Genomic DNA, 24,962 nt, shown 5'->3' on the forward strand with positions numbered 1-24,962 from the left:
TCTTCTTTTGTTCTGCAAAACTTTTTTTTGGAACCTTTATTTTTAAGTGTCTACTGAATATGAAGAGATTTAACACTTTGGCCTTTCACATTTTTAAAAACACTTTTTTCATCTACAAGTATGTTCAAACTTTAGCTGACATGTTAATCTGATCACGTCTATGATCAGCTGTCAACCTATTTTTGACATTTTATTTTGACACATGAATGAGTTGGCATTTCATTTGATCTTTCTTATTTACAATGACAGCCTGGCAATTTAAGTATGTATGTTCTGTAACAGATTTTTACTTTCACAAGAACATCCCAACAATATCAAATCAGATGTTCCGCAAAAACCTTCACAAACAGCAAAAGAGACAAAAATGGCCTCAAATGTACCACTTTTTCCCCGCATGAGATATGATTCCATAACCTGTAGATGAGATTAAAAGCTCCATGATTTTAACTCCAGAATATTATGCAATACAGACACAATAACAACTTTTGTTCCAAAGGTAATTCATCCAAATAGAGAACAGAGTGAATCAGTGATGTCAACCATTGTTTCAGAATAATTCATGTAAACATACAGAATGAATAACAGTAATACAACAGCATGATCAGAGAGGAGTTTTAGACAATGTAAAATGCACATTTTGTACTTTTTTTACACAGATATTCTGCCAAAAACATGAAACATGAGGATGAGTAAATAATGATAAAATTTTCATTTTTGGAAATGTAGTTGCTTTATAGATTAAATTGCACACTTGCCATCTGTTGACTGTGTCAGTCTGAATATAAAGCACTTTTTGTAAGTTGCTCTGCTAAATGCTTTGCCTTAAATATAAGCAATTGCTATTTTTATAAAAGAGACAAGATCCCATCAGAATCACATTGTCTTGATGTCTTTATCTGGCTCCAGTTCAGTGGAATATTCATCCAGCTCTCTGATCAGTTCTGTCGCATCTGGTCTGTCTTCAGGACTGGGACTCAACATTCGCTGTATGAGATTGTGCTGTTTCATCAGCATCACCCAAAACGCAGCCGTGAAAAATGAGACGGCATGTTAGATAATGCTCATCTTTGAGTAAGTGATCATAGCAGGCATTGATGATTTCAGCACATGTTCAGCACTTGCACAGAAGAAAATGCATGCTCAAATTCAGCATTTTGATCGTGAAATCACACTCACCTCAAAGCTAAATTTCCTGGAGAACTGTTGTGGAAAAACTCTTCTTCTTATATCTTCCCAAATCTAAAAGTCACCAAAAAAATAAAGAAATACTTCATTACTTATAATAACATATCAGATATAGTTCAAGATGAATGCATAGGTTGTATTATTATATAAAGGACTAAAAGATGAATCATACCTTTCTCTTTTCATGTATTGTGGCGAGATTATAGATGAGCTCAAAGTATATGAGACCCAGAGCGTATATATCCACCTTTCTGTCATAGGAGGTTTGAGTTGCCTAAAAATTCAGTTTATAACAATAAAATTTCAGCACATAAAGCATTTAAACACTGTATAGATCATTATAATATAAACATGAAATCAAAATAGACTCTACTTTCTAAATGCATATTCCTGCGTATGATTCGTTACTATTATTTACTTGGATATATATGCACTTGGATATATTACAGAAGTAAAATGGGTTGTGAACAGCGTTTAAAGGGTTAGTTCACCCAAAAATGAAAATTATGTCATTAATGACTCACCCTCATGTCGTTCCAAACCCGTAAGACCTCCGTTCATCTTAGGAACACAGTTTAAGATATTTTAGATTTAGTCCGAGAGCTTTCTGTCCCTCCATTGAAAATGTATGTACGGTATACTGTCCATGTCCAGAAAGGTAATAAAAACATCATCAAAGTAGTCCATGTGACATCAGTGGGTTAGTTAGAATTTGTTGAAGCATCGAAAATACATTTTGGTCCAAAAATAACAAAAACTACGACTTTATTCAGCATTGTATTCTCTTCCGGGTCTGTTGTTAATTCGCGTTCACGCATAGACTGTAAAAAACAACTCCGGTTCTTCTTCTTCTTCTTTCCCGCTTTACGGCGGTTGGCATCCAGCTTATTGGTGCATTACCGCCCCCTTCTGCTCCGGAGTGTGGTTCACGACTCCGCAGTGATGCTGCTGATGTAAGACGCTGCTGACGTGTTATCCGGTGCGCCCGAGCTTCGTTTACAGTCTGAGGGAGACGCACGCTGTATTCAAGCTATTCTACATTGTTTGTATTTTGGTATTGCTATATTTTTTAAAATGGTGCATAAGTGTGCATGTCGCGGATGTCCTAATCGCCAAAAACAAGGACGTAAAAGTGCATTACCAACACCGACAGATGAAATGATTCAATGGAATCAGTTCAATGGAATCAATTTAATGGAATCATTTCAATGGAATCATTTCAATGGAATCAATTCAATGGAAAGGATTCTGGAAGAGAATACAATGCTGAATAAAGTCATAGTTTTTGTTATTTTTGGACCAAAATGTATTTTCGATGCTTCAAAAAATTCTAACTAACCCACTGATGTCACATGGACTACTTTGATGATGTTTTTATTACCTTTCTGGACATGGACAGTATACCGTACATACATTTTCAATGGAGGGACAGAAAGCTCTCGGACTAAATCTAAAATATCTTAAACTGTGTTCCGAAGATGAACGGAGGTCTTACGGGTTTGGAACGACATGAGGGTGAGCCATTAATGACATAATTTTCATTTTTGGGTAAACTAACCCTTTAATGTAATATACGCTTCTTGACTCACCTGCTCTGGGCTCATGTAATTACGGGTTCCTGTCCTTTTAGTCCGCTCCAGCAGTAGCTCATCATTGTCATTTTCTGCTGCAGTCACGAGGCCGAAGTCTCCCACCTTCACTCTACCATCATTGCCGAACATTATGTTTGGAGGCTGAAACCAAGAAAAACAGAAACAGAGCAATCAAAACTGTGTGCAAACCAGGGTTGTAGTGGAAACCAGGAGCTGGAAATTTCTTTTGACTTCACACCAGGGTTATTATCATTAATTAAAACTAAAACCCATAAAATATTATATATATATATATATATATATATATATATATATATATATATATATATATATATATATATATATATATATATATATATTTTTTTTTTTTTTTTTTTTTTTTTTGTTACTTGAAATAAAGAAATGTTAACTGAAATGAACCCCATAACTATATTATAGACATATTAAGACAAATGCACACAACAAAATTTCTAAACTTTAAAATTAAAACGAAAAATATAAAAATAAAAAATTTAAAATATTAGTTCATTAATAAAATAACACTGATTCAAATTTACCTGCTTAATTTAAATCCCCAGATCAAACTGAATTGAAATATAAATGTGAAAGAAAATAAAAATATATGACTGTTGTAGCTTTTTTTAACAATACATATAATTGTTCAGTATTCAAAACTACCCATAAACATAAAACTTTCAGAAACATTAGATCATGTTAAAAAATAATATTTGAAATAACACTTATATAGGTTTATATTTTTCATTAAATTTAATACATTTATTTTCATCTGCTAATGAAATTCCTCAGTGTACTGACATTCATTTAATTCCACTTGCTGTCATTTTAATTTACATTTCATTTCAGTATCCTGTGTGTCAATGCCAATTCAGTTCAAACTCAGAAAATTGACACTCAAGCATTAAATGGGAGCCAATTCTTAAAGGGGTAACGTAACAAACTGTATTTTCTCATTTTCTCTGAGGTCCGTTCATGATGTTATCAAGATTTTTACATAAAAAAACATCCTAATTTAGAAGTAATAATATATTTTTGACCCTTTCTTTCAAACCCTCAGTTTTGATGGGCGTGTCGCATTCAACACTTGGAAGTAAACGCCCACTGCTATGATTGGCTAACAGTTTTGCATATTAAAATAATTACACGTGTAGAATTGTTTTGAAAACTTCAGGTGCTGAAAAATGCCAAATTGGTGTTCAGCCATACATAGTTGAAGTACTAGCACAGTTATAGTTGACAAAAGATAACTTAAGGTGTTTCTTGTAAAAGAATTACGAATAAACCTACCATCGTTTGTCACACTGTAGTTCTAGTTCAGTAAAGTGAAATTAAAGTGAGTAAATATATCAATACGATCTGTGTGTTGCATCAAGTCTGCGTCTTTAAAAATTAATCCGCAGTAAAATGAAGCGAACAAATGAACATTGTCTTACTGACGTGATATGACTGGAACTTGAAATAAAGTTCATCCTCACTTTCTTAATGTTAGGATCACAAGGAAGGCAATGCAAAGATTGTTTTTCCACAACTTGCATCTTGTAATCCTCTTATTGTTTTGAGTAATCATGTGTTTGCATCTCTCTTGTATTTACTACTGCATGACGTGTGAATCGGTGGGTGTGTCTTCTTCTACAGAGGCGGTCTTTTGTCGCACTATGACGTCATACTGAGACAAAATCCAAAATGATTCCTTTTCTTAAGCTTGGTTTCAATATAAGCTGTTTTTAGACTACCAAGAAAGTTCTGAAACTTACAGGATATTTTTATAGTATAATGATGTGACAGTACAGTCATGTGAAAAAGTTAGGACACCCTATTGAATTCCATGGTTTTCCATATCAGAACATAATACAAAATCATTTGGTCCTTTGCAGGTCTTAAAATTTGGAAAATAAAACCTCAGATGAACAACACCACATGACTTATCACACCGTGTCAGTATTTATTTAGCAATAACTAGGCCAAAATAGAAAAGCCATGGGTGACAAACTAAGGACACCCATACTGTGTACACAGGAATTAAGAGGGTACGTAACAGTCAGGCACTGCTAATCAAATGCCTTTGATTAATTGATCATCAGCAAGTGTGATCAACTCTATTAAAGCAGAAGTTTTGGCAGTTTGCTGGTCTGGAGCCTTCAGATGTGTGTTAACACAATGCCAAGGAGGAAAGACCTCCACATTGATCTTAGAAAAGCAATTGTTTCTGCCATCAATCTGGGAAGCAATTGTTTCTGCCATCAATCTGGGAAGGGTTACAAGTCCATTTGCAAATAATTTGAAGTCCATCATTTACAGTCAGGAAGATTATTCACAAGTGGAAGACATTCAAAACAGACACCAATCTTCCCAGGAGTGGGCGTCCCAGCAAATTCACCTCAAGATCATCCTGTGTAATGCTCAGAAATCACAGACAACCCATGAGCTACACCTCAGACTCTACAGGCCTCAGTTAACATTTAGATGATAAAGTTCAAGACAGCACAATTAGAAAAAGATGGGACAAGTATGGCATGTTTGGAAGGGTTTCCAAGAAAAAAGCCTCTCTAAAAACAACATGGCAGCACGGCTTAGGTTGCATCTGAACAAACAAGACTTCTGGAACAATGTCCTTTGAAAAATGAGAACAAAGTGGAGATGTTTGGCCATAATACACAGCATATGAGCTCAAACATCTCATACCAAAAGTCAAGCATGCTGGTGGAGGGGTGATGATTTAGGGCTTGTTTTGTAGCCACAGGCCCTTGGCATCTCACAGTCATTGAGTCGACCATGAACTCCTCTGTATACTAAAGTATTCTAGAGTCAAATGTGAGGCCATCTGACCAACAGCTAAAGCTTGGCTGAAATTGGGTCATGCAACAGGACAATGATACCAAGAGCACCAGCAAATCTACAACAGAATGGCTGAAAAAGAAAAGATTAAAGGTGTTGCACTGGCCCAGTCAAGTCCAGATCCTGACTGAAAAGCTGTGGCAAAAGCTGTGCATAAACAAATCCCCACAAACCTCAATAAGCTGGAGCAACGTTGTAGATGGGCCAAAATTCCTCCAGAATGATGAGAGAGACTGATAAAGTCATATTAAAACATATGATAAAGTCATAAAGACATATGATTAATAAGTTATTGCCTCTAAATGTGGATCTATAAGCAACTAAATCATAGGGTGTCCTTAGTTTGTCACCCATGGCTTTTCCATTTTGGCCTAGTTTTTGTTAAATAAAATGACAAAGTATCACGGTGTGATATGTCTAAAACTTTAAGACCTGCCAAGGGCTTGATGATTTTTTTATTATGTCCTGATATTGAAAATCATGGAATTTAATAGGGTGTCTTTTTCACATGACTGTATGTCCGCATTTATATTCTCAATTCATGACCCCTTTAATTCTGAGTTCTGTACAAGCCTGATGTAAGCTCATTTTAGCAAGGTGCTCACCTTCAGGTCTCTGTGGATCAAGCCCTCAGAGTGAATGTACTCCACGGCCGTCAGCACCTGCCTGCTGATCTGTGCTGCGTCTGTTCTTCTCTTAGGGAAGTGTTCATTTGAAGAGTTTCTTTTATCAATCCAGACACGCAGCGTGTCTCCCTCACAAAGCTCCATCTGAATGTAGAGGAACTTTGTCCCCGAGCCACTGCCAGAACTAAAAAAAATAGATACATGGATTTTCATCGGAACAAATGTTTTCAATGTTTTTTTTTTGACCCCCCACAAAAAAAAGTCCAAAACAAATATACATGTTAAAGTGATAGTTCAACCAAAAATGAAAATTCTGTCCCTCCATTGACACTTTGATACTACCAAAAGTTCATAAAGTGATCGTAAAACTAGTCCATATGAATTGAGCGGTTTAGTCCAAATTTTCTGAAGAGACTCGATCACTTTATATGATGAACAGATTTAATTTAGGCTTTTATTCACATATAAACATTGATCAGCAGAAGCTGAACCGAAACTGCTTGATGCATGAGAACAAATGAAAATGAATCGCATTGGTTCTTGAGGAAGCTCAAACGTGCTGCGTAACGCAAGAATGAACCTCGTTGATTCTCGTGAAAGCTCAAACGTGATGTGTAACACGAGAATGAACCTCGTTGGTTCTCGTGAAAGCTCAAACGTGATGTGTAACACGAGAATGAACCTCGTTGGTTCTCACGGAAGCTCAAACGTGCTGTGTAACGAGAATGAACCTCACTGGTTCTTGAGGAAGCTTAAACATGATGCGTAACATGAGAATGAACCTTGTTGGTTCTTGAGGAAGCTCAAACATACTGCGTAACACGAGAATGAACCTCGTTGGTCCTTGCGGAAGCTCAAACGTACTGCGTAACACAAGAATGAACCTCGTTGGTTCTCGAGGAAGCTCAAACGTGATGCGTAACATGAGAATGAACCTCGTTGGTTCTTGAGGAAGCTCAAACATACTGCGTAACACGAGAATGAACCTCGTTGGTTCTTGCGGAATCTCAAACGTACTGCGTAACACGAGAATGAACCTCGTTGGTTCTTGAGGAAGCTCAAACGTGATGCGTAACATGAGAATGAACCTCGTTGGTTCTTGAGGAAGCTCAAACGTACTGCGTAACACGAGAATGAACCTCGTTGGTTCTTGCGGAAGCTCAAACGTGATGTGTAACATGAAAATGAACCTCGTTGGTTCACACGGAAGCTCAAACGTGCTGCGTAACACGAGAATGAACCTCGTTGGTTCTTGCGGAAGCTCAAACGTGCTGCGTAACATGAACATGAACCTCGTTGGTTCTCACGGAAGCTCAAACATGCTGCGTAACATGAAAATGAACCTTGTTGGTTCTCACGGAAGCTCAAACGTGCTGCGTAACACGAGAATGAACCTCATTGGTTCTTGCGGAATCTCAAACGTGCTGCGTAACATGAGAATGAACCTCGTTGGTTCTTGCGGAATCTCAAACGTGCTGCGTAACACGAGAATGAACCTCATTGGTTCTTGCGGAATCTCAAACGTGCTGCGTAACATGAAAATGAACCTTGTTGGTTCTCACGGAAGCTCAAACGTGCTGCGTAACACGAGAATGAACCTCATTGGTTCTTGCGGAATCTCAAACGTGCTGCGTAACACGAGAATGAACCTCATTGGTTCTTGCGGAATCTCAAACGTGCTGCGTAACACGAGAATGAACCTCGTTGGTTCTTGCAGAAGCTCAAACGTGCTGCGTAACACGAGAATGAACCTCGTTGGTTCTCACGGAAGCTCAAACGTGCTGCGTAACACGAGAATGAACCTCGTTGGTTCTCGCGGAAGCTCAAACGTGATGCGTAACATGAGAATGAACCTCGTTGGTTCTTGCTGAAGCTCAAATGTGCTGCGTAACACGAGAATGAACCTCGTTGGTTCTTGCAGAAGCTCAAACGTGCTGCGTAACACGAGAATGAACCTCGTTGGTTCTTGCAGAAGCTCAAACGTGCTGGGTAACACGAGAATGAACCTCGTTGGTTCTTGCTGAATCTCAAACGTGCTGCGTAACACGAGAATGAACCTCGTTGGTTCTTGCAGAAGCTCAAACGTGCTGCGTAACACGAGAATGAACCTCGTTGGTTCTCACGGAAGCTCAAACGTGCTGCGTAACACGAGAATGAACCTCGTTGGTTCTCACGGAAGCTCAAACGTGCTGCGTAACATGAGAATGAACCTTGTTGGTTCTTGCGGAAGCTCAAACGTGATGCGTAACATGAGAATGAACCTCGTTGGTTCTTGCTGAAGCTCAAATGTGCTGCGTAACACGAGAATGAACCTCGTTGGTTCTTGCGGAAGCTCAAACGTGATGCGTAACATGAGAATGAACCTTGTTGGTTCTTGAGGAAGCTCAAACGTGCTGCGTAACACGAGAATGAACCTCGTTGGTTCTTGAGGAAGCTCAAACGTTCTGCGTAACACGAGAATGAACCTCGTTGGTTCTTGAGGAAGCTCAAACGTGCTGCGTAACACGAGAATGAACCTCATTGTTCATATAAAGTGATCGAGGGGCAGTCATGGCCTAATGGATAAGCCATGGGTTCGAGTCTCAGGTCCGGCAGGGATTGTCGGTGAGGGGGAGTGAATATCCAGCACTCTCCCCACCTTCAATACCATGACTGAGGTGAGACCCTTGAGCAAGGCACCGTACCCCCAACTGCTCCCCGGGCGCCGCAGCAATGGCTGCCCACTGCTCCGGGTGTGTGTTCACGGTGTGTGTTCACTGCTGTGTGTGTGCACTTGGATGGGTTAAATGCAGAGCACAAATTCCGAGTATGGGTCACCATACTTGGCCACAAGTCACAAGTCAGTCAGTCAGAGTCTTTCAGAAAATTTGGACTAAACCACTCAATTCATATGGTCTCACCTCAGTTTTACGATCTCTTTATGAACCTTTTGAAGTGTCTCAAATTTCATCAAAAAGATCTTCATTTGTGTTCCAAAGTTGAACGAAAGTCTTACAGGTTCGGAACGACATGAGGGTGAATAATTAATGACAGAATTTTCATTTTTGAATGAACTAACCCCTTAAGCCAAGTTTACACTACAGGACTTTAAACATTCTAGTTAAGGCGACTGTTATTTTAGAATGCTTCCCTTTATTGTTTCCACACCGCGGCCAGCCGGCAACACTGTATGACAGATCTATCTCTTTTCTCACCATGTTATCAACTATCTGATATTCCGATTCTCAAATATGTGCAAGTGAGTGTTTTGTCATTTAAAAACCTATGTAATGACCTTGATCTTAATACAAACCCGATTGGGACAGGTAGCAATAAGAGGCCGGAAAAGTTAAATGTACATATAAGGAAAAGCTGGAGGATTTGCAACTTATTAGGTCAATTGGCAACATGATTGGGTAAAAAAAAAAGAGCCTCTCAGAGTGGCAGTGTCTCTCAGAAGTCAAGATGGGCAGAGGATCACCAATTCCCCCAATGCTGCGGCGAAAAATAGTGGAGCAATATCAGAAAGGAGTTTCTCAGAGAAAAATTGCAAAGAGTTTGAAGTTATCATCATCTACAGTGCATAATATCATCCAAAGATTCAGAGAACCTGGAACAATCTCTGTGCGTAAGGGTCAAGGCCGGAAAACCATACTGGATGTCCGTGATTTTCGGGCCCTTAGACGGCACTGCATCACATACAGGAATGCTACTGTAATGGAAATCACAACATGGGCTCACGAATACTTCCAGAAAACATTGTCGGTGAACACAATCCACCGTGCCATTTGCCATTGCCGGCTAAAACTCTATAGGTCAAAAAAGAAGCCATATCTAAACATGATCCAGAAGCGCAGGCGTTTTCTCTGGGCCAAGGCTCATTTAAAATGGACTGTGGCAAAGTGGAAAACTGTTCTGTGGTCAGACGAATCAAAATTTGAAGTTCTTTTTGGAAAACTGGGACGCCATGTCATCTGGACTAAAGAGGACAAGGACAACCCTAGTTGTTATCAGCACTCAGTTCAGAAGCCTGCATCTCTGATGGTATGGGGTTGCATGAGTGCGTGTGGCATGGGCAGCTTACACATCTGGAAAGGCACCATCAATGCTGAAAGGTATATCCAAGTTCTAGAACAACATATGCTCCCATCCAGACGTCGTCTCTTTCAGGGAAGACCTTGCATTTTCCAACATGACAATGCCAGACCACATACTGCATCAATTACAACATCATGGCTACTGAAATGGCCAGGCTGCAGTCCAGATCTTTCACCCATAGAAAACATTTGGCGCATCATAAAGAGGAAGATGCGACAAAGAAGACCTAAGACAGTTGAGCAACTAGAAGCCTGTATTAGACAAGAATGGGACAACATTCCTATTCCTAAACTTGAGCAACTTGTCTCCTCAGTCCCCAGACGTTTGCAGACTGTTATAAAAAGAAGAGGGGATGCCACACAGTGGTAAACATGGCCTTGTCCCAACTCTTTTGAGATGTGTTGATGCCATGAAATTAAATTTTTGTAATCGGGTTTGTATATATAACGTGAATTCATCCATTTGTCCCGAAATACATGTTGCCGGTGAACTGGGAGAACAATAGTGAGTGAGCTTTATAGTTACTTGCACAATGTGTATCTGATATGAATAAACGTCAGCAAATTATATTTGAATGGATTGTTATTGCTGCTTCCATAGACATCAGTGTATATTTCATTGGCTGTTGCGTCGTGACACCACAGGATATCGAGTCGGCTGACAGATCCATATATTTGTCTGGTGTCTGCAACGCGTCAGCGAGCCTCTTTGATGCGTCCTTGAGTAGTTCACACATAAAGATTGGCGAGCACAGATCACACGCTGATTTTCCCCTGATCACAGCCTGACCTGTCGGCGAGCTCGTTAACTTGCAAATCGGGCTTAAATCGGGCTTAAAATCCTGTAGTGTAAACTTGGCATTAATGTTAAATAAAATGAAAAATAGGGACTGCATGACTATTCAACTGGTCAGTTAGTTCTAATATTAGTGTGTCAAGTAGTCATTAAACACTTTCAGTCAGGCAGGCCCTTGTTTGTTTTAGAACAAGTTGTGTTTGCTGAATTACTCTGAGATGGTCTCTGAAGACTCATGTTTATACGCCGTGTCCTCTTCCCAAGCTGTGTAGTAGCGGACGATGTTGGCGTTATTAAAACCAGCCAAAGCACCAACCTCACGAAGAGCTTTTCTGTGAAGATACAGAAGATATCATTACATTATGTAAATGTAGTACAAAAACAAAAAGTACAGTATATTGCTGTTGTGCCTTTTTTTGAGCATCACAGACATACAAGCAATTAAAAGTCTCACACAGCCAATCAAATTACAGTAAGATGATAAACTTCATTTTCCTTTACTTACTCTCTACTCTTCACTATCTTCACAGCATAGTATTTGTTCTCCAGTTTTCGTCTTGCCTTGAAAACTCGTCCGAAGCCACCTTTGCCAATCGGATTTATTGAGTCAAAGTCTTCTAAAAACCTACAAATATAAACATAACAGCTTCAAAACTATTTTCAAAATAGTTTGCTGATTGACACAAAAACATTTGAGATGCATAGTAAAAACACAGTACAGTGCAGTAAAAAATTAAAACAATTAAATGATTTGCCTTGACTTTGTAGCTTGATTTGATGGTTGATCTCCAGATGACTTTGTCAGATTGTGTGAATTCATGTTAGGAGCATTCTGTGAAAATTATTGGAAGAGGAAAATATAAGAAACAATTAAATAAAAGAAAAAACTAATTTAAAGGTCACTTTTCTTACGTTTGGAGATGCATTGAAACTGGATTCATAAAAACAAAGTAAAATTTTTCAATAGAATTTTGAATTTCCCTTTCCATTGGTCTCATTTTACAGAATTTTTTGCTTAATAAAGTTTTGTTTAATGTAGAGATCATGATTCTGAATAGACAACTAAACAAAATAACGTCATTTAGTAGAGGTTTACTTTAGTCATTTACTAAACGTCAATTGCTGCAATCTATTTTAATTTTAATTAATTCTTTTTTTTTAAAAATCCGATTGAATAATTAAACTCATAAAGGCTTCATTGTTTCATTACTGGAGGAATCAGTGTTTTGAACAAATCTCTTGAATGAATGATTAAATGGTTATTTAAAAAAATCATAATAAATATGAATAGACCAAGATGCCCCGTTAAAATATGTGAGGTGTAAAGTTTATTTAATCTGCAAAAGTAAAGCATGCATTTAAATTATTGTGACAGATATGAAGGGGGAGGAGAATTTATACGTGCGTTAGGTTTATCGACGAGAAAGACTTCCGCAAAGGATACACCTGTGTATCCTCACTCATGACTCCTCAGGAAGCTTCCTCACTCCTCGTTCCTTGCGGTGCAATTAGAGAATTAAGATGTCCTTCGAGATGGCTGAGTTTGATTGGTTTTCGGGTCATAGGATAGAGGACGGAGGAATGAGGAAACGAGGAGGGATATTGAGAAAGACCCAGTGATTTTGACTGAATCTCTTGAATGAATGATTCATTGACTCACCGATAAAGGATGAATCAGCGATTTTGATGGAATCTCTTGAATGAATGATTCAATGACTTACTGATAGAGATTTCACTTGTTTCATTACTGGATGAATCAGTGATTTTGACCGAATCTCTTGAATGAATGATTCATTGACTTACTGATAAAGGATGAAGCAGCGATTTTGATGGAATCTCTTGAATGAATGATTCAATGACTTACTGATAAAGGATGAATCAGCGATTTTGACAGAATCTCTTGAATGAATGATTCAATGACTCACTGATAGAGATTTCACTTGTTTAATTACTGGATGAATCAGTGATTTTGACCAAATCTCTTGAATGAATGATTCAATGACTCACTGATAAAGGATGAATCAGCGATTTTGATGGAATCTCTTGAATGAATGATTCAATGAATTACTGATAAAGGATGAATCAGCGATTTTGACGGAATCTCTTGAATGAATGATTCATTGACTTACTGATAGAGATTTCACTTGTTTCATTACTGGATGAATCAGTGATTTTGACCTAATCTCTTGAATGAATGATTCAATGACTCACTGATAAAGGATGAATCAGCGATTTTGATGGAATCTCTTGAATGAATGATTCAATGACTCACTGATAAAGGATGAATCAGCGATTTTGACGGAATCTCTTGAATGAATGATTCAATGACTTACTGATAGAGATTTCACTTGTTTCATTACTGGATGAATCAGTGATTTTGACCTAATCTCTTGAATGAATGATTCAATGACTCACTGATAAAGGATGAATCAGCGATTTTGACGGAATCTCTTGAATGAATGATTCAATGACTTACAGATAGAGATTTCACTTGTTTCATTACTGGATGAATCAGCGATTTTGACCAAATCTCTTGAATGAATGATTCAATGACTCACTGATAAAGGATCAATCAGCGATTTTGACGGAATCTCTTGAATGAATGATTCAATGACTCACTGATAAAGGATGAATCAGCGATTTTGACGGAATCTCTTGAATGAATGATTCAATGACTCACTGATAAAGGATCAATCAGCGATTTTGACGGAATCTCTTGAATGAATGATTCAATGACTCACTGATAAAGGATGAATCAGCGATTTTGACGGAATCTCTTGAATGAATGATTCAATGACTTACAGATAGAGATTTCACTTGTTTCATTACTGGATGAATCAGCGATTTTGACCAAATCTCTTGAATGAATGATTCAATGACTCACTGATAAAGGATCAATCAACGATTTTGACAGAATCTCTTGAATGAATGATTCAATGACTTACTGATAGAGATTTCACTTGTTTCATTACTGGATGAATCAGCGATTTTGAACGAATCTCTTGAATGAATGATTCAATGACTCACTGATAGAGATTTCACTTGTTTCATTACTGGATGAATCAGTGATTTTGACGGAATCTCTTGAATGAATGATTTAATGACTCACTGATAAAGGATGAATCAGCGATTTTGACGGAATCTCTTGAATGAATGATTCAATGACTTACTGATAAAGGATGAATCAGCGATTTTGACGGAATCTCTTGAATGAATGAATGATTCACTGACTTACTGATAGAGATTTCACTTGTTTCATTACTGGATGAATCAGTGATTTTGACCTAATCTCTTGAATGAATGATTCAATGACTCACTGATAAAGGATGAATCAGCAATTTTGACGGAATCTCTTGAATGAATGATTCAATGACTCACTGATAAAGGATGAATCAGCGATTTTGACGGAATCTCTTGAATGAATGATTCAATGACTCACTGATAAAGGATGAATCAGCGATTTTGACGGAATCTCTTGAATGAATGATTCAATGACTTACAGATAGAGATTTCACTTGTTTCATTACTGGATGAATCGGCGATTTTGACCAAATCTCTTGAATGAATGATTCAATGACTCACTGATAAAGGATGAATCAGCGATTTTGACGGAATCTCTTGAATGAATGATTCAATGACTTACAGATAGAGATTTCACTTGTTTCATTACTGGATGAATCAGCGATTTTGACCAAATCTCTTGAATGAATGATTCAATGACTCACTGATAAAGGATCAATCAGCGATTTTGACGGAATCTCTTGAATGAATGATTCAATGACTCACTGATAAAGGATGAATCAGTGATTTTGACCAAATCTCTCAAATGAATGATTCAATGACTTACTGATAAATATTTCACTTGTTTCATTACTGGATGAATCAGCGTTTTTGATCAAATTTTTTGAATTAATGATTTAATGACTCACTCAGAGACTTTACTTGTTTCATCACTGGAGGAATCAGTGTTTTTTAATGAATCTCTTGAATGAATGACTCAATTAAGAATTAATAGAGTCAAAATTCTGTCATTTAGAAAAAAATCACATGGTATTTGAATCGAGATAACAATTTTTAACGATTAATCATGCAGCTCTACCATATAATGAAGCAGAACATACGCAACCCAAACTTCACGTATGTTTTGTTTGCCTAAACACTCCACATTTTTTCATTGTTACAGTCTTTATGTTTGTTAATTCTTAACAGAAAATGTAATTCATCTTAGAGATGACTTAATTTTCTTCTACTTTATATAAGCTAATGTCACATAAAGTTATGCTGAGCTTATTAATGTTCCAATACCTCTTTAACCGGGGCCAGGCCGTTTGGTGACAGTTGAAAAGTCGGTGCTAATCTAAAAGAAAAAGTGGATAATGTTATTTTATATCATTGATGATAACAGAAGTACATAAAAATGTGAAATCTAAAATATGAAATTTAACAACTGTAAAAGCTTACTTTATTCTCGGTCTCACATCCACTGGGCTTGCACGCTGTAATATAGTTTGTATTTCATAAGTTCAAATATAAAATGTTAAAATACAATATGTTTTATGAAACTCATAGCCTCTCATATTGCTTGAAGTCAAAAATGCAAATGCTGCCAATAATATAGACTGGACTTACAGGACTTATGGCCATAGGAGAACAGACAGCAGATGAGTCTTTGAAGACGATGAAATCACTTTTGCTGGGAGTTTCAGCCGAGCTGTTTGATGAGAGTCGTGCATCCTCAGATTTACTATGGGACAGATTAACAGTGAACTGCAGTGCATCTTTATATCATTATATATTATATGCACAACATAATGTTGTTTCATTCTTTTAAACTTACGATGTCTCTGGGGTTTGTGAAGAGGTGTCATCATCAGAACTCTGTTAATTAGAAACATGCATGTGCGTTAGTCAACGCTAACATCTTCTAGACAACACATATAGCTGAATTTCTGAAGGGTCCTGCCTGTGTGGTCCAGCCAATCTGATCACGAATTTCACTCCAAGCGTTCTGAGCAGCATGTTGCTTCGCCTCTTTTGAGCTCTTTCCTTGTCCTTCTGGGTATTTCTTCCCGTCTATGACAACTTTAAACACGAACCTGAAGAAGCAAATGTCAGTTTTATGCTTTTAACTCAAAACAAATCTGAAATGTGATGGCCTGTGTGAGACTTACTCTGGGTTGTGAGGAGGGCCTCTTTTCTCCACTAATTTGAAATCAAGTACACTTTTATTTTTCTGGCAGAAGTCATTGAGATACGCAATATAGTTGTGGTCAGGTGTGGAGCTTCGAGATTCATCAGCAGTACTCAAATTCAAACGGTCCAGGCTAGTGCTCAAATAAAAGAAAAGATGTGAATATGTGAAAATAAATAGCACAAAATATGCAAAAATATAATAAAAGAGCCATTTATTCAATGGTTCCCAAATGGGGGTTTAAGGAAATAATTATCGAATATAAATTATTATTGAATTATTGATTATTGTTTCCGCCACTAAAAAAATAAATGTAATTGCAATTGCCAATTATAAAGTCAGAATTGTGAGATATAAAGTCAGAATTGTGAGTTATAAAGTCAAAATTGTGAGATATAAAGTCATAATTGCTTGACATAAAGTATAGTCATTATACTCCTCTCAAAAAAGACTTTATATCAATTCTGACTTTATATCACGCAATTCTGACTTTATAACTCGCAATTCTGACTTTATATCATCCAATTCTGACTTTATAACTCACAATTCTGACTTTATAACTCATAATTCTGACTTTATATCATCCAATTCTGACTTTATAACTCACAATTCTGACTTTATTTCATCCAATTTTGACTTTATAACTCACAATTCTGACTTTATATCTCACAATTCTGATTTTATATCTCACAATTCTGACTTTATAACTCGCAATTCTGACTTTATATCACTCAATTCTGACTTTATAACTCATAATTCTGACTTTATATCATCCAATTCTGACTTTATAACTCACAATTCTGACTTTATAACTCATAATTCTGACTTTATATCATCCAATTCTGACTTTATAACTCACAATTCTGACTTTATTTCATCCAATTTTGACTTTATAACTCACAATTCTGACTTTATATCACGCAATTCTGACTTTATATCACTCAATTCTGACTTTATAACTCACAATTCTGACTTTATAACTCATAATTCTGACTTTATATCATTCAATTCTGACTTTATAACTCACAATTCTGACTTTATATCATCCAATTCTGACTTTATAACACTCAATTCTGACTTTATAACTCATAATTCTGACTTTATATCATCCAATTCTGACTTTATAACTCACAATTCTGACTTTATAACTCACAATTCTGACTTTATATCATCCAATTTTGACTTTATAACTCACAATTCTGACTTTATATCACGCAATTCTGACTTTATATCACTCAATTCTGACTTTATAACTCACAATTCTGACTTTATATTATCTAATTTTGACTTTATAACACTCAATTCTGACTTTATAACTCACAATTCTGACTTTATATCATCCAATTCTGACTTTATAACACTCAATTCTGACTTTATAACTCATAAATCTGACTTTATATCATCCAATTCTGACTTTATAACTCACAATTCTGACTTTATATCATCCAATTTTGACTTTATAACTCACAATTCTGACTTTATATCACGCAATTCTGACTTTATATCACTCAATTCTGACTTTATAACACTCAATTCTGACTTTATAACTCATAATTCTGACTTTATATCATCCAATTCTGACTTTATAACTCACAATTCTGACTTTATATCTCACAATTCTGACTTTATATCGCAATTCTGACTTTATATCTCGCACTTCTGACTTTATAACTCATAATTATGACTTTATATCAACAGTAAACTGCAGTGCATCTTTATATCATTATATATTATATGCACAACATAATGTTTCATTCAGATAAACTTACGATGTCTCTGGGGTTTGTGAAGAGGTGTCATCTTCAGAACTCTGTTAATTAGAAACATGCATGTGCGTTAGTCAACGCTAACATCTTCTAGACAACACATATAGCTGAATTTCTGAAGGGTCCTGCCTGTGTGGTCCAGCCAATCTGATCACGAATTTCACTCCAAGCGTTCTGAGCAGCATGTTGCTTCGCCTCTTTTGAGCTCTTTCCTTGTCCTTCTGGGTATTCCTTCCCGTCTATGACAACTTTAAACACAAACCTGAAGAAGCAAATGTCAGTTTTATACTTTTAACTCAAAACAAATCTGAAATGTGATGGCCTGTGTGAGACTTACTCTGGGTTGTGAGGAGGACCTCTTTTCTCCACTAATTTGAAATCAAGTACACATTTATTTTTCTGGCAGAAGTCATTGAGATACGCAATGTAGTTGTGGTCAGGTGTGGAGCTTCGAAATTCATCAGCAGTACTCAAATTCAAACGGTCCAGGCTAGTGCTCAAATAAAAGAAAAGATGTGAATATGTGAAAATAAATAGCACAAGATATGCAAAAATATAATAAAAGAGCCATTTATTCAATGGTTCCCAAATGGGGGTTCAAGGAAATAATTATTGATAAATGCTCAATTAGTAGAAGCTCATCTATGGAAGCTTGTTTCTGCCACTAAGAAAATAAAAAATGTAACTGCAATTGCGAATCACAATTGTGAGTTATAAAGTCTGAATTGCACGATATAAAGTCAGAATTGCGTGAAATAAAGTCAGAAATGCAAATTATAAAGTCAGAATTGTGAAAATGAGTCAGAATTGTGAGTTATAAAGTCAGAATTGCAAGATATAAAATCTGAATTAATTGCGAGTTATAAAGTCAGAATTGCATGATATAAAGTCAGAATTGCGAGATATAAAGTCAGAATTAAAGGTGCCCAAGAATGCTTTTTCACAAGATGTAATATAAGTCTAAGGTGTCTCCTGAATGTGTCTGTGAAGTTTCAGCTCAAAATACCCCATAGATTTTTTTTAATTAATTTTTTAAACTACCTATTTTGGGGCATCATTAACTATACACTGATTTTGGCAGCGCCGCCCCTTTAAATCGCGTGCTCCCTGCCACACGAGCTCTCGACTATAATACAGTGCATTTACAAAGTTCACACAGCTAATATAACCATCAAATGGATCTTTACAAGATGTTCATCATGCATACTGTATGCATGCTTCGAATTATGTGAGTAAAGTATTTATTTTGATGTTTACGTTTGATTCTGAATGAGTTTGAGGCTATATGCTCTGTGGCTAACGGCTAATTCTACACTGTTGGAGAGATTTATAAAGAATGAAGTTGTGTTTATGAATTATACAGACTGCACATGTTTAAAAATGAAAATAGCGACGGCTCTTGTCTCCGTGAATACAGTAAGAAACTATGGTAACTTTAACCACATTTAACAGTACATTAGCAACATGCTAATGAAACATTTAGAAAGACAATTTACAAATATCACTAAAAATATCATGATATCATGGATCATGTCAGTTATTGTTGCTCCATCTGCCATTTTTCGCTGTTGTTCTTGCTTGCTTACCTAGTCTGATGATTCAGCTGTGCACAGATCCAGACGTTAATACTGCCTTTCCTTGTCTCATGCCTTGAACATGGGCTGGCATATATGCAAATATTGGGGTCATACATATTAATGATCCCGACTGTTACGTTGAGATCCGCATGTTTTCCGGAAGTCTTTTAAACAAATGAGATTTAGATAAGGAGGAGGAAGCAATGGGGTTTGAAACTCAATGTTTGTCTTTTCCATGTACTGAACTCTTGTTATTTAACTATGCCAATATAAATTAAATTTTTGATTCTAGGACACCTTTAATTGCAAGTTATAAAGTCTGAATTGCGAGTTATAAAGTCAGAATTGCGAGATATAAAGTCTGAATTGCGAGTTATAAAGTCAGAATTGCATGATATAAAGTCAGAATTGCGTGTTATAAAGTCAGAATTGCGAGATATAAAGTCAGAATTGCGTGTTATAAAGTCAGAATTGTGAGATATAAAGTCAGAATTGCGTGATATAAAGTCAGAATTGCGAGATATAAAGTCAGAATTGAGTGTTATAAAGTCAGAATTGCGTGTTATAAAGTCAGAATTGCGAGATATAAAGTCAGAATTGCGTATTATAAAGTCAGAATTGTGAGATATAAAGTCAGAATTGCGAGATATAAAGTCAGAATTGCGAGATATAAAGTCAGAATTGAAATAATATGAAAGATAAAAATACTACCAAGCGAAAATATATAAAAAATTGTATACTAATATACTAATATATAATATATATATATTGTATATATATATATTATAATACAATATTTGTACAGTAACAATGCAGATGTTTTCTCTAGCGGGCATTGTTCGTTACCACGACAACCGCTTGAGCTTCCGCACTTCACGCGCTTCTCATTCGCTTAAAATGCCCTTAAATCTAGCAGTTATTAACTCTGTTCATTACAGTACAGGCGGTTCGCCAGAGGTGAGGTGAATCTGATATATCTATATGCCGCAATTCTGACTTTATGTCAAGCACTTCTGACTTTATAACTCGCAATTCTGACTTTATAATTCGCAATTCTTACTTTATAATTCGCAATTCTGACTTTATAACTCGCAGTTCTGACTTTATAACTCATAATTCTGATTTTATAACTCACAATTCTGACTTTATAACTCACTGAACACAATGTTATTTGGACTGTGAATCATTGCCTTAGTAAATGTATAAATTAATTACATATAAAATGATAAATAATTTCAGTACTATGGTGGGTCTTTTAAATCTACTTTGATGTAAAGTCTGTCACCTGAAGCTGACCATTTGAGAAGAACTGACATTAGTTTTGTCATCATGTTGTAGTTCATCATTTACCCAAGAGATGCAACCTCTGACCTCCTCCGTACTCTATTGCTGTTCTCGTCCTTAAATAAAAAATAAAATGTCAAACAAAAATCTAAACAAAATAGCAAATGTATTTGTTCTTTTTATATTACACTTTATTAATACTATTTATTATCTGTGATACTTGAATGTATTCTGTGGTATTCTGTGTCAAATATTTTGGTTATATATATATATATATATATATATATATATATATATATATATATATACACACACACACACAGTATCTCACAGAAGTGAGCCATTAATGTCTAAACCGCTGGCCACAAAAGTGAGTACACCCCTAAGTAAAAATGTCGAAATTGGGCCCAATTAACCAATTCTCTCTCCCCGGTGTCATGTGACTCATTAGTGTTACAATGTCTCAGGTGTGAATGGGGAGCAGGTGTGTTAAATTTGGTATTATCGCTCTCACTCTCTCATACTGGTCACTGGAAGTTAAACCCTATTGAGCATCTGTGGGGCATCCTCAAATGGAAGGTGGAGGAGCGCAAGGTCTCTAACATCCACCAGCTCCGTGATGTCGTCATGCAAGAGTGGAAGAGGACTCCAGTGGCAACCTGTGAAGCTCTGGTGAACTCCATTCTCAAGAGGGTTAAAGTCCCCATGAACCAGAAGTTGTCAACGTCTTTTCTCCAATGTTGTTATTTGCTATTTGGGGGAAAAACCTAGCGCTATGATTGGTCGAACTCTTCTTCTTTTGCTGTTGCTTGATTTGAGGACTGTGCGTGCACAGAGGCGTCACCAGGTTTTTGCGTAGTTTAGAGTGACAAATCGTACCAGCGTACTTTGAAGTCAAAATGCGTATCCGCTACGCAAATTGCGTACAGGTTGGCAGGTCTGCTTATTGATAGAACGGTGGACCACTTTACCTTCTGCCTTGTCAGTCTCCTCTCATCTCAAAATCTACCTCCTCAAAAACGGTAGCGTTAGCTAATAATTTTCCACTGAAGCTTTAGCTAGCTGGCTAATGTTGCGTTCTCTCCTGCTGTGTTCAATGACTCAATTCATCAAGCAACAGAGCTCCTGGGTAACTTAACTTAGATATACCAGAAAATATTAAAATTATTGAAACCATCACTCACCAAATTCAGTCAGGTAAATCGCCGAGGCCAGGCGTGCTTTCAGCTTCTGATGGTGGTCTGCACTGGTGATGCAAGGCCCTTCGCGTTAATATTTAATACTGAATCGCAGTTCACTGAATCGCAGTTCGCAGTTCACTGAATCGCAGTTCGCAGTTCACTGAATCGCAGTTCGCAGTTCACTGAATCGCAGTTCACTGAATCGCAGTTCACTGAATCGCAGTTCGCAGTTCACTGAATCTCGCGCTCCCTTCTGGCACGCGCACCTGTTCGCAGTTCACTGAATCGCAGTTCACTGAGTCGCAGTTCACTGAATCGCAGTTCGCAGTTCACTGAATCGCAGTTCACTGAATCGCAGTTCACTGAATCGCAGTTCACTGAATCGCAGTTCACTGAATCGCAGTTCGCAGTTCACTGAATCTCGCACTCCCTTCTGGCACACGCACCTGTTCGCAGTTTACTGAATCGCAGTTCACTGAATCGCAGTTCACTGAATCGCAGTTCACTGAATCGCAGTTCACTGAATCGCAGTTCGCAGTTCACTGAATCTCGCACTCCCTTCTGGCACACGCACCTGTTCGCAGTTCACTGAATCGCAGTTCACTGAATCGCAGTTCACTGAATCGCAGTTCGCAGTTCACTGAATCTCGCACTCCCTTCTGGCACACGCACCTGTTCGCAGTTCACTGAATCGCAGTTCACTGAATCGCAGTTCACTGAATCGCAGTTCACTGAATCGCAGAATCTCGCACTCCCTTCTGGCACGCGCACCTGTTCACAGTTCACTGAATCGCAGTTCACTGAATCTCGCGCTCCCTTCTGGCTCGCGCACCTGTTCGCAGTTCACTGAATCGCAGTTCACTGAATCGCAGTTCGCAGTTCACTGAATCGCAGTTCGCAGTTCACTGAATCGCAGTTCGCAGTTCACTGAATCGCAGTTCGCAGTTCACTGAATCGCAGTTCGCAGTTCACTGAATCGCAGTTCACTGAATCGCAGTTCACTGAATTGCAGTTCACTGAATTGCAGTTCACTGAATTGCAGTTCACTGAATCGCAGTTCACTGTATCGCAGTTCACTGAATCGCAGTTCACTGAATTGCAGTTCACTGAATTGCAGTTCACTGAATTGCAGTTCACTGAATCGCAGTTCACTGAATCGCAGTTCACTGAATCTCGCACTCCCTTCTGGCACACGCACCTGTTCGCAGTTCACTGAATCGCAGTTCGCAGTTCACTGAATCGCAGTTCGCAGTTCACTGAATCTCGCACTCCCTTCTGGCACACGCACCTGTTCGCAGTTCACTGAATATGAATATGAATATGAATTGTTTCTGTGTATTAACTTGCACGGATTAATTGTTCACCACAAGACTAGTAATATGCGCTAATAAAGTAAATAGGGTCAATTTTGATTTCATGACGACTTTAAGGCAGTGCTGGAAAATAATGGTGGGTGTACTCACTTTTGTGGCCAGCGATTTAGACATTAATGGCTGTGTGTTTAGTTATTTTGATGGGACAGCAAATGTACACTGTTATACAAGCTGTACACTCACTACTTTACATTGTAGCAAAGTGTCATTTCTTCAGTGTTGTCACATGAAAAGATATAATAAAATATTTACAAAATTGTGAGGGGTGTAATATATATATATATATATATATATATATATATATATATATATATATATATATATATATATATTATTCCCTTCTGCCCTGTGTGTGTGTGTGTGTATATATATATATATATTATATAAAATCAGACAGACAGATAGACACATAGATAGATATTTTACTTACAGATTCAGTATTGTGAGTTCTCTTTATGCCATTAAGGGCGTTCTTGGCAGCACTTTGCTTTGCCTCCTTCTTGGTTTTCCCAGTGCCATCAGGATACCGCTGACCATTTATAATCACCCTCATAGTGAAGCTGATAGGACAGGTTTGATCAGGTTTAAAAACAAATATAGTTCCATAGTGATTTAATTTGTATTATTTGCACAAACAGTACAGAAACAGTTCCTCAGCAGACTTCAATCAGTTCAACTACATGCATACTGACAGAATGAATGATATTTGCATACGTTTTATTATGACTCGGTCCCTCTGTGGATCCCTCCTCATACTCCACGGTGCACTTACTCCTCTGCTGGTACTCGTTTAGCAGCGAAATAAAATTCCCTGACAGAGACTCCATTGCACAGTTAAAAATAACTCTATAGGAAGACAGTGACACTTCACTCAATCTTAGCCTTGATCAGAACGTGAACGCCATATATTCACCGGACGACCACAAAAACTAAAATTTCATAGCAGGTTTACAGTGACTGTACTACTAGTGTCAGTTTCGACTGACATCCACCACAGATCAAGAATACTTTCTTTTCTTCGTATCATTTAGTTCGATTAAGTTTCGATTTCCGGACTTCAACGTCATCGCAACACAGTGGACTGACCAATCGGAAGTCATGCATGTTGATAGGCCACACCTACCTGAAAAAATAATCTCCTTTTTTATTCCCAGGAAACAAAGTATAGTTATATAAATGTATATTCAATTACATACATACAGAAATAGATTACTAGGCATAATAATATAAAAACATGTTGCAGCATTTTACAAAATATAATAACGTTTTAAAACGTTGTCTGATTTTTTTTTCCATTTTTTATCATAAAATATTATCTTTCAGGTTTTACTTTTTTTTTTTAAGTACCAGAAAAAGATAAATCAAAAGAACCTCATTAATTGAATTTAAATGCACAACAAGGAAATATTTGGCAATACTCTGGGTAAAATCTACATTGTAATTTAAACTTATTTTATGTGTT

At 37.1% G+C, this 24,962-nt stretch overlaps 1 protein-coding gene across 4 annotated transcripts; it reads right to left on the minus strand.

Annotated features, from left to right (window-relative positions):
- Nucleotides 1-24,578, minus strand: LOC125276480 (interferon-induced, double-stranded RNA-activated protein kinase-like). Of its 4 annotated transcripts, none has more exons than XM_048203977.1 (20): nucleotides 24,215-24,578; nucleotides 23,931-24,060; nucleotides 21,013-21,062; nucleotides 18,423-18,575; nucleotides 18,215-18,347; nucleotides 18,089-18,129; nucleotides 16,300-16,458; nucleotides 16,092-16,224; nucleotides 15,966-16,006; nucleotides 15,758-15,872; nucleotides 15,590-15,624; nucleotides 15,434-15,485; nucleotides 11,884-11,960; nucleotides 11,634-11,753; nucleotides 11,341-11,460; nucleotides 6,236-6,440; nucleotides 2,775-2,918; nucleotides 1,358-1,459; nucleotides 1,177-1,239; nucleotides 1-999 (listed from the first exon to the last, which is right to left on the minus strand). In XM_048203977.1, exons 1-20 carry the CDS (start codon nucleotides 24,325-24,327, stop codon nucleotides 874-876), a joined length of 2,112 nt encoding a protein of 703 aa, XP_048059934.1. In that variant the 5' UTR covers nucleotides 24,328-24,578; the 3' UTR covers nucleotides 1-873. The 4 variants fall into 4 exon arrangements, with proteins under 4 accessions (XP_048059934.1, XP_048059933.1, XP_048059936.1 ...); XM_048203976.1 differs by having other exon boundaries at nucleotides 18,423-18,581; XM_048203979.1 differs by lacking the exons at nucleotides 18,089-18,129; nucleotides 18,215-18,347; nucleotides 18,423-18,575 and having other exon boundaries at nucleotides 16,300-16,452.
- Nucleotides 24,579-24,962: the final 384 nt, after the last annotated feature.

The sequence above is a fragment of the Megalobrama amblycephala genome, linkage group LG10 (assembly GCF_018812025.1).
Source record: "Megalobrama amblycephala isolate DHTTF-2021 linkage group LG10, ASM1881202v1, whole genome shotgun sequence".
Lineage (NCBI taxonomy): Eukaryota > Metazoa > Chordata > Actinopteri > Cypriniformes > Xenocyprididae > Megalobrama > Megalobrama amblycephala.

Excerpts from the sequence above, each read along its gene's own strand:
- LOC125276480 (XM_048203976.1), bottom strand. The coding sequence starts at position 24,327 with ATGGAGTCTCTGTCAGGGAATTTTATTTCGCTGCTAAACGAGTACCAG. Across the intron at positions 11,754-11,883 it reads AATCAAGCTACAAAGTCAAG|GTTTTTAGAAGACTTTGACT; the intron begins GCAAATCATTTA and ends TTATATTTGTAG. Across the intron at positions 1,460-2,774 it reads ATTACATGAGCCCAGAGCAG|GCAACTCAAACCTCCTATGA; the intron begins GTGAGTCAAGAA and ends CTGAATTTTTAG.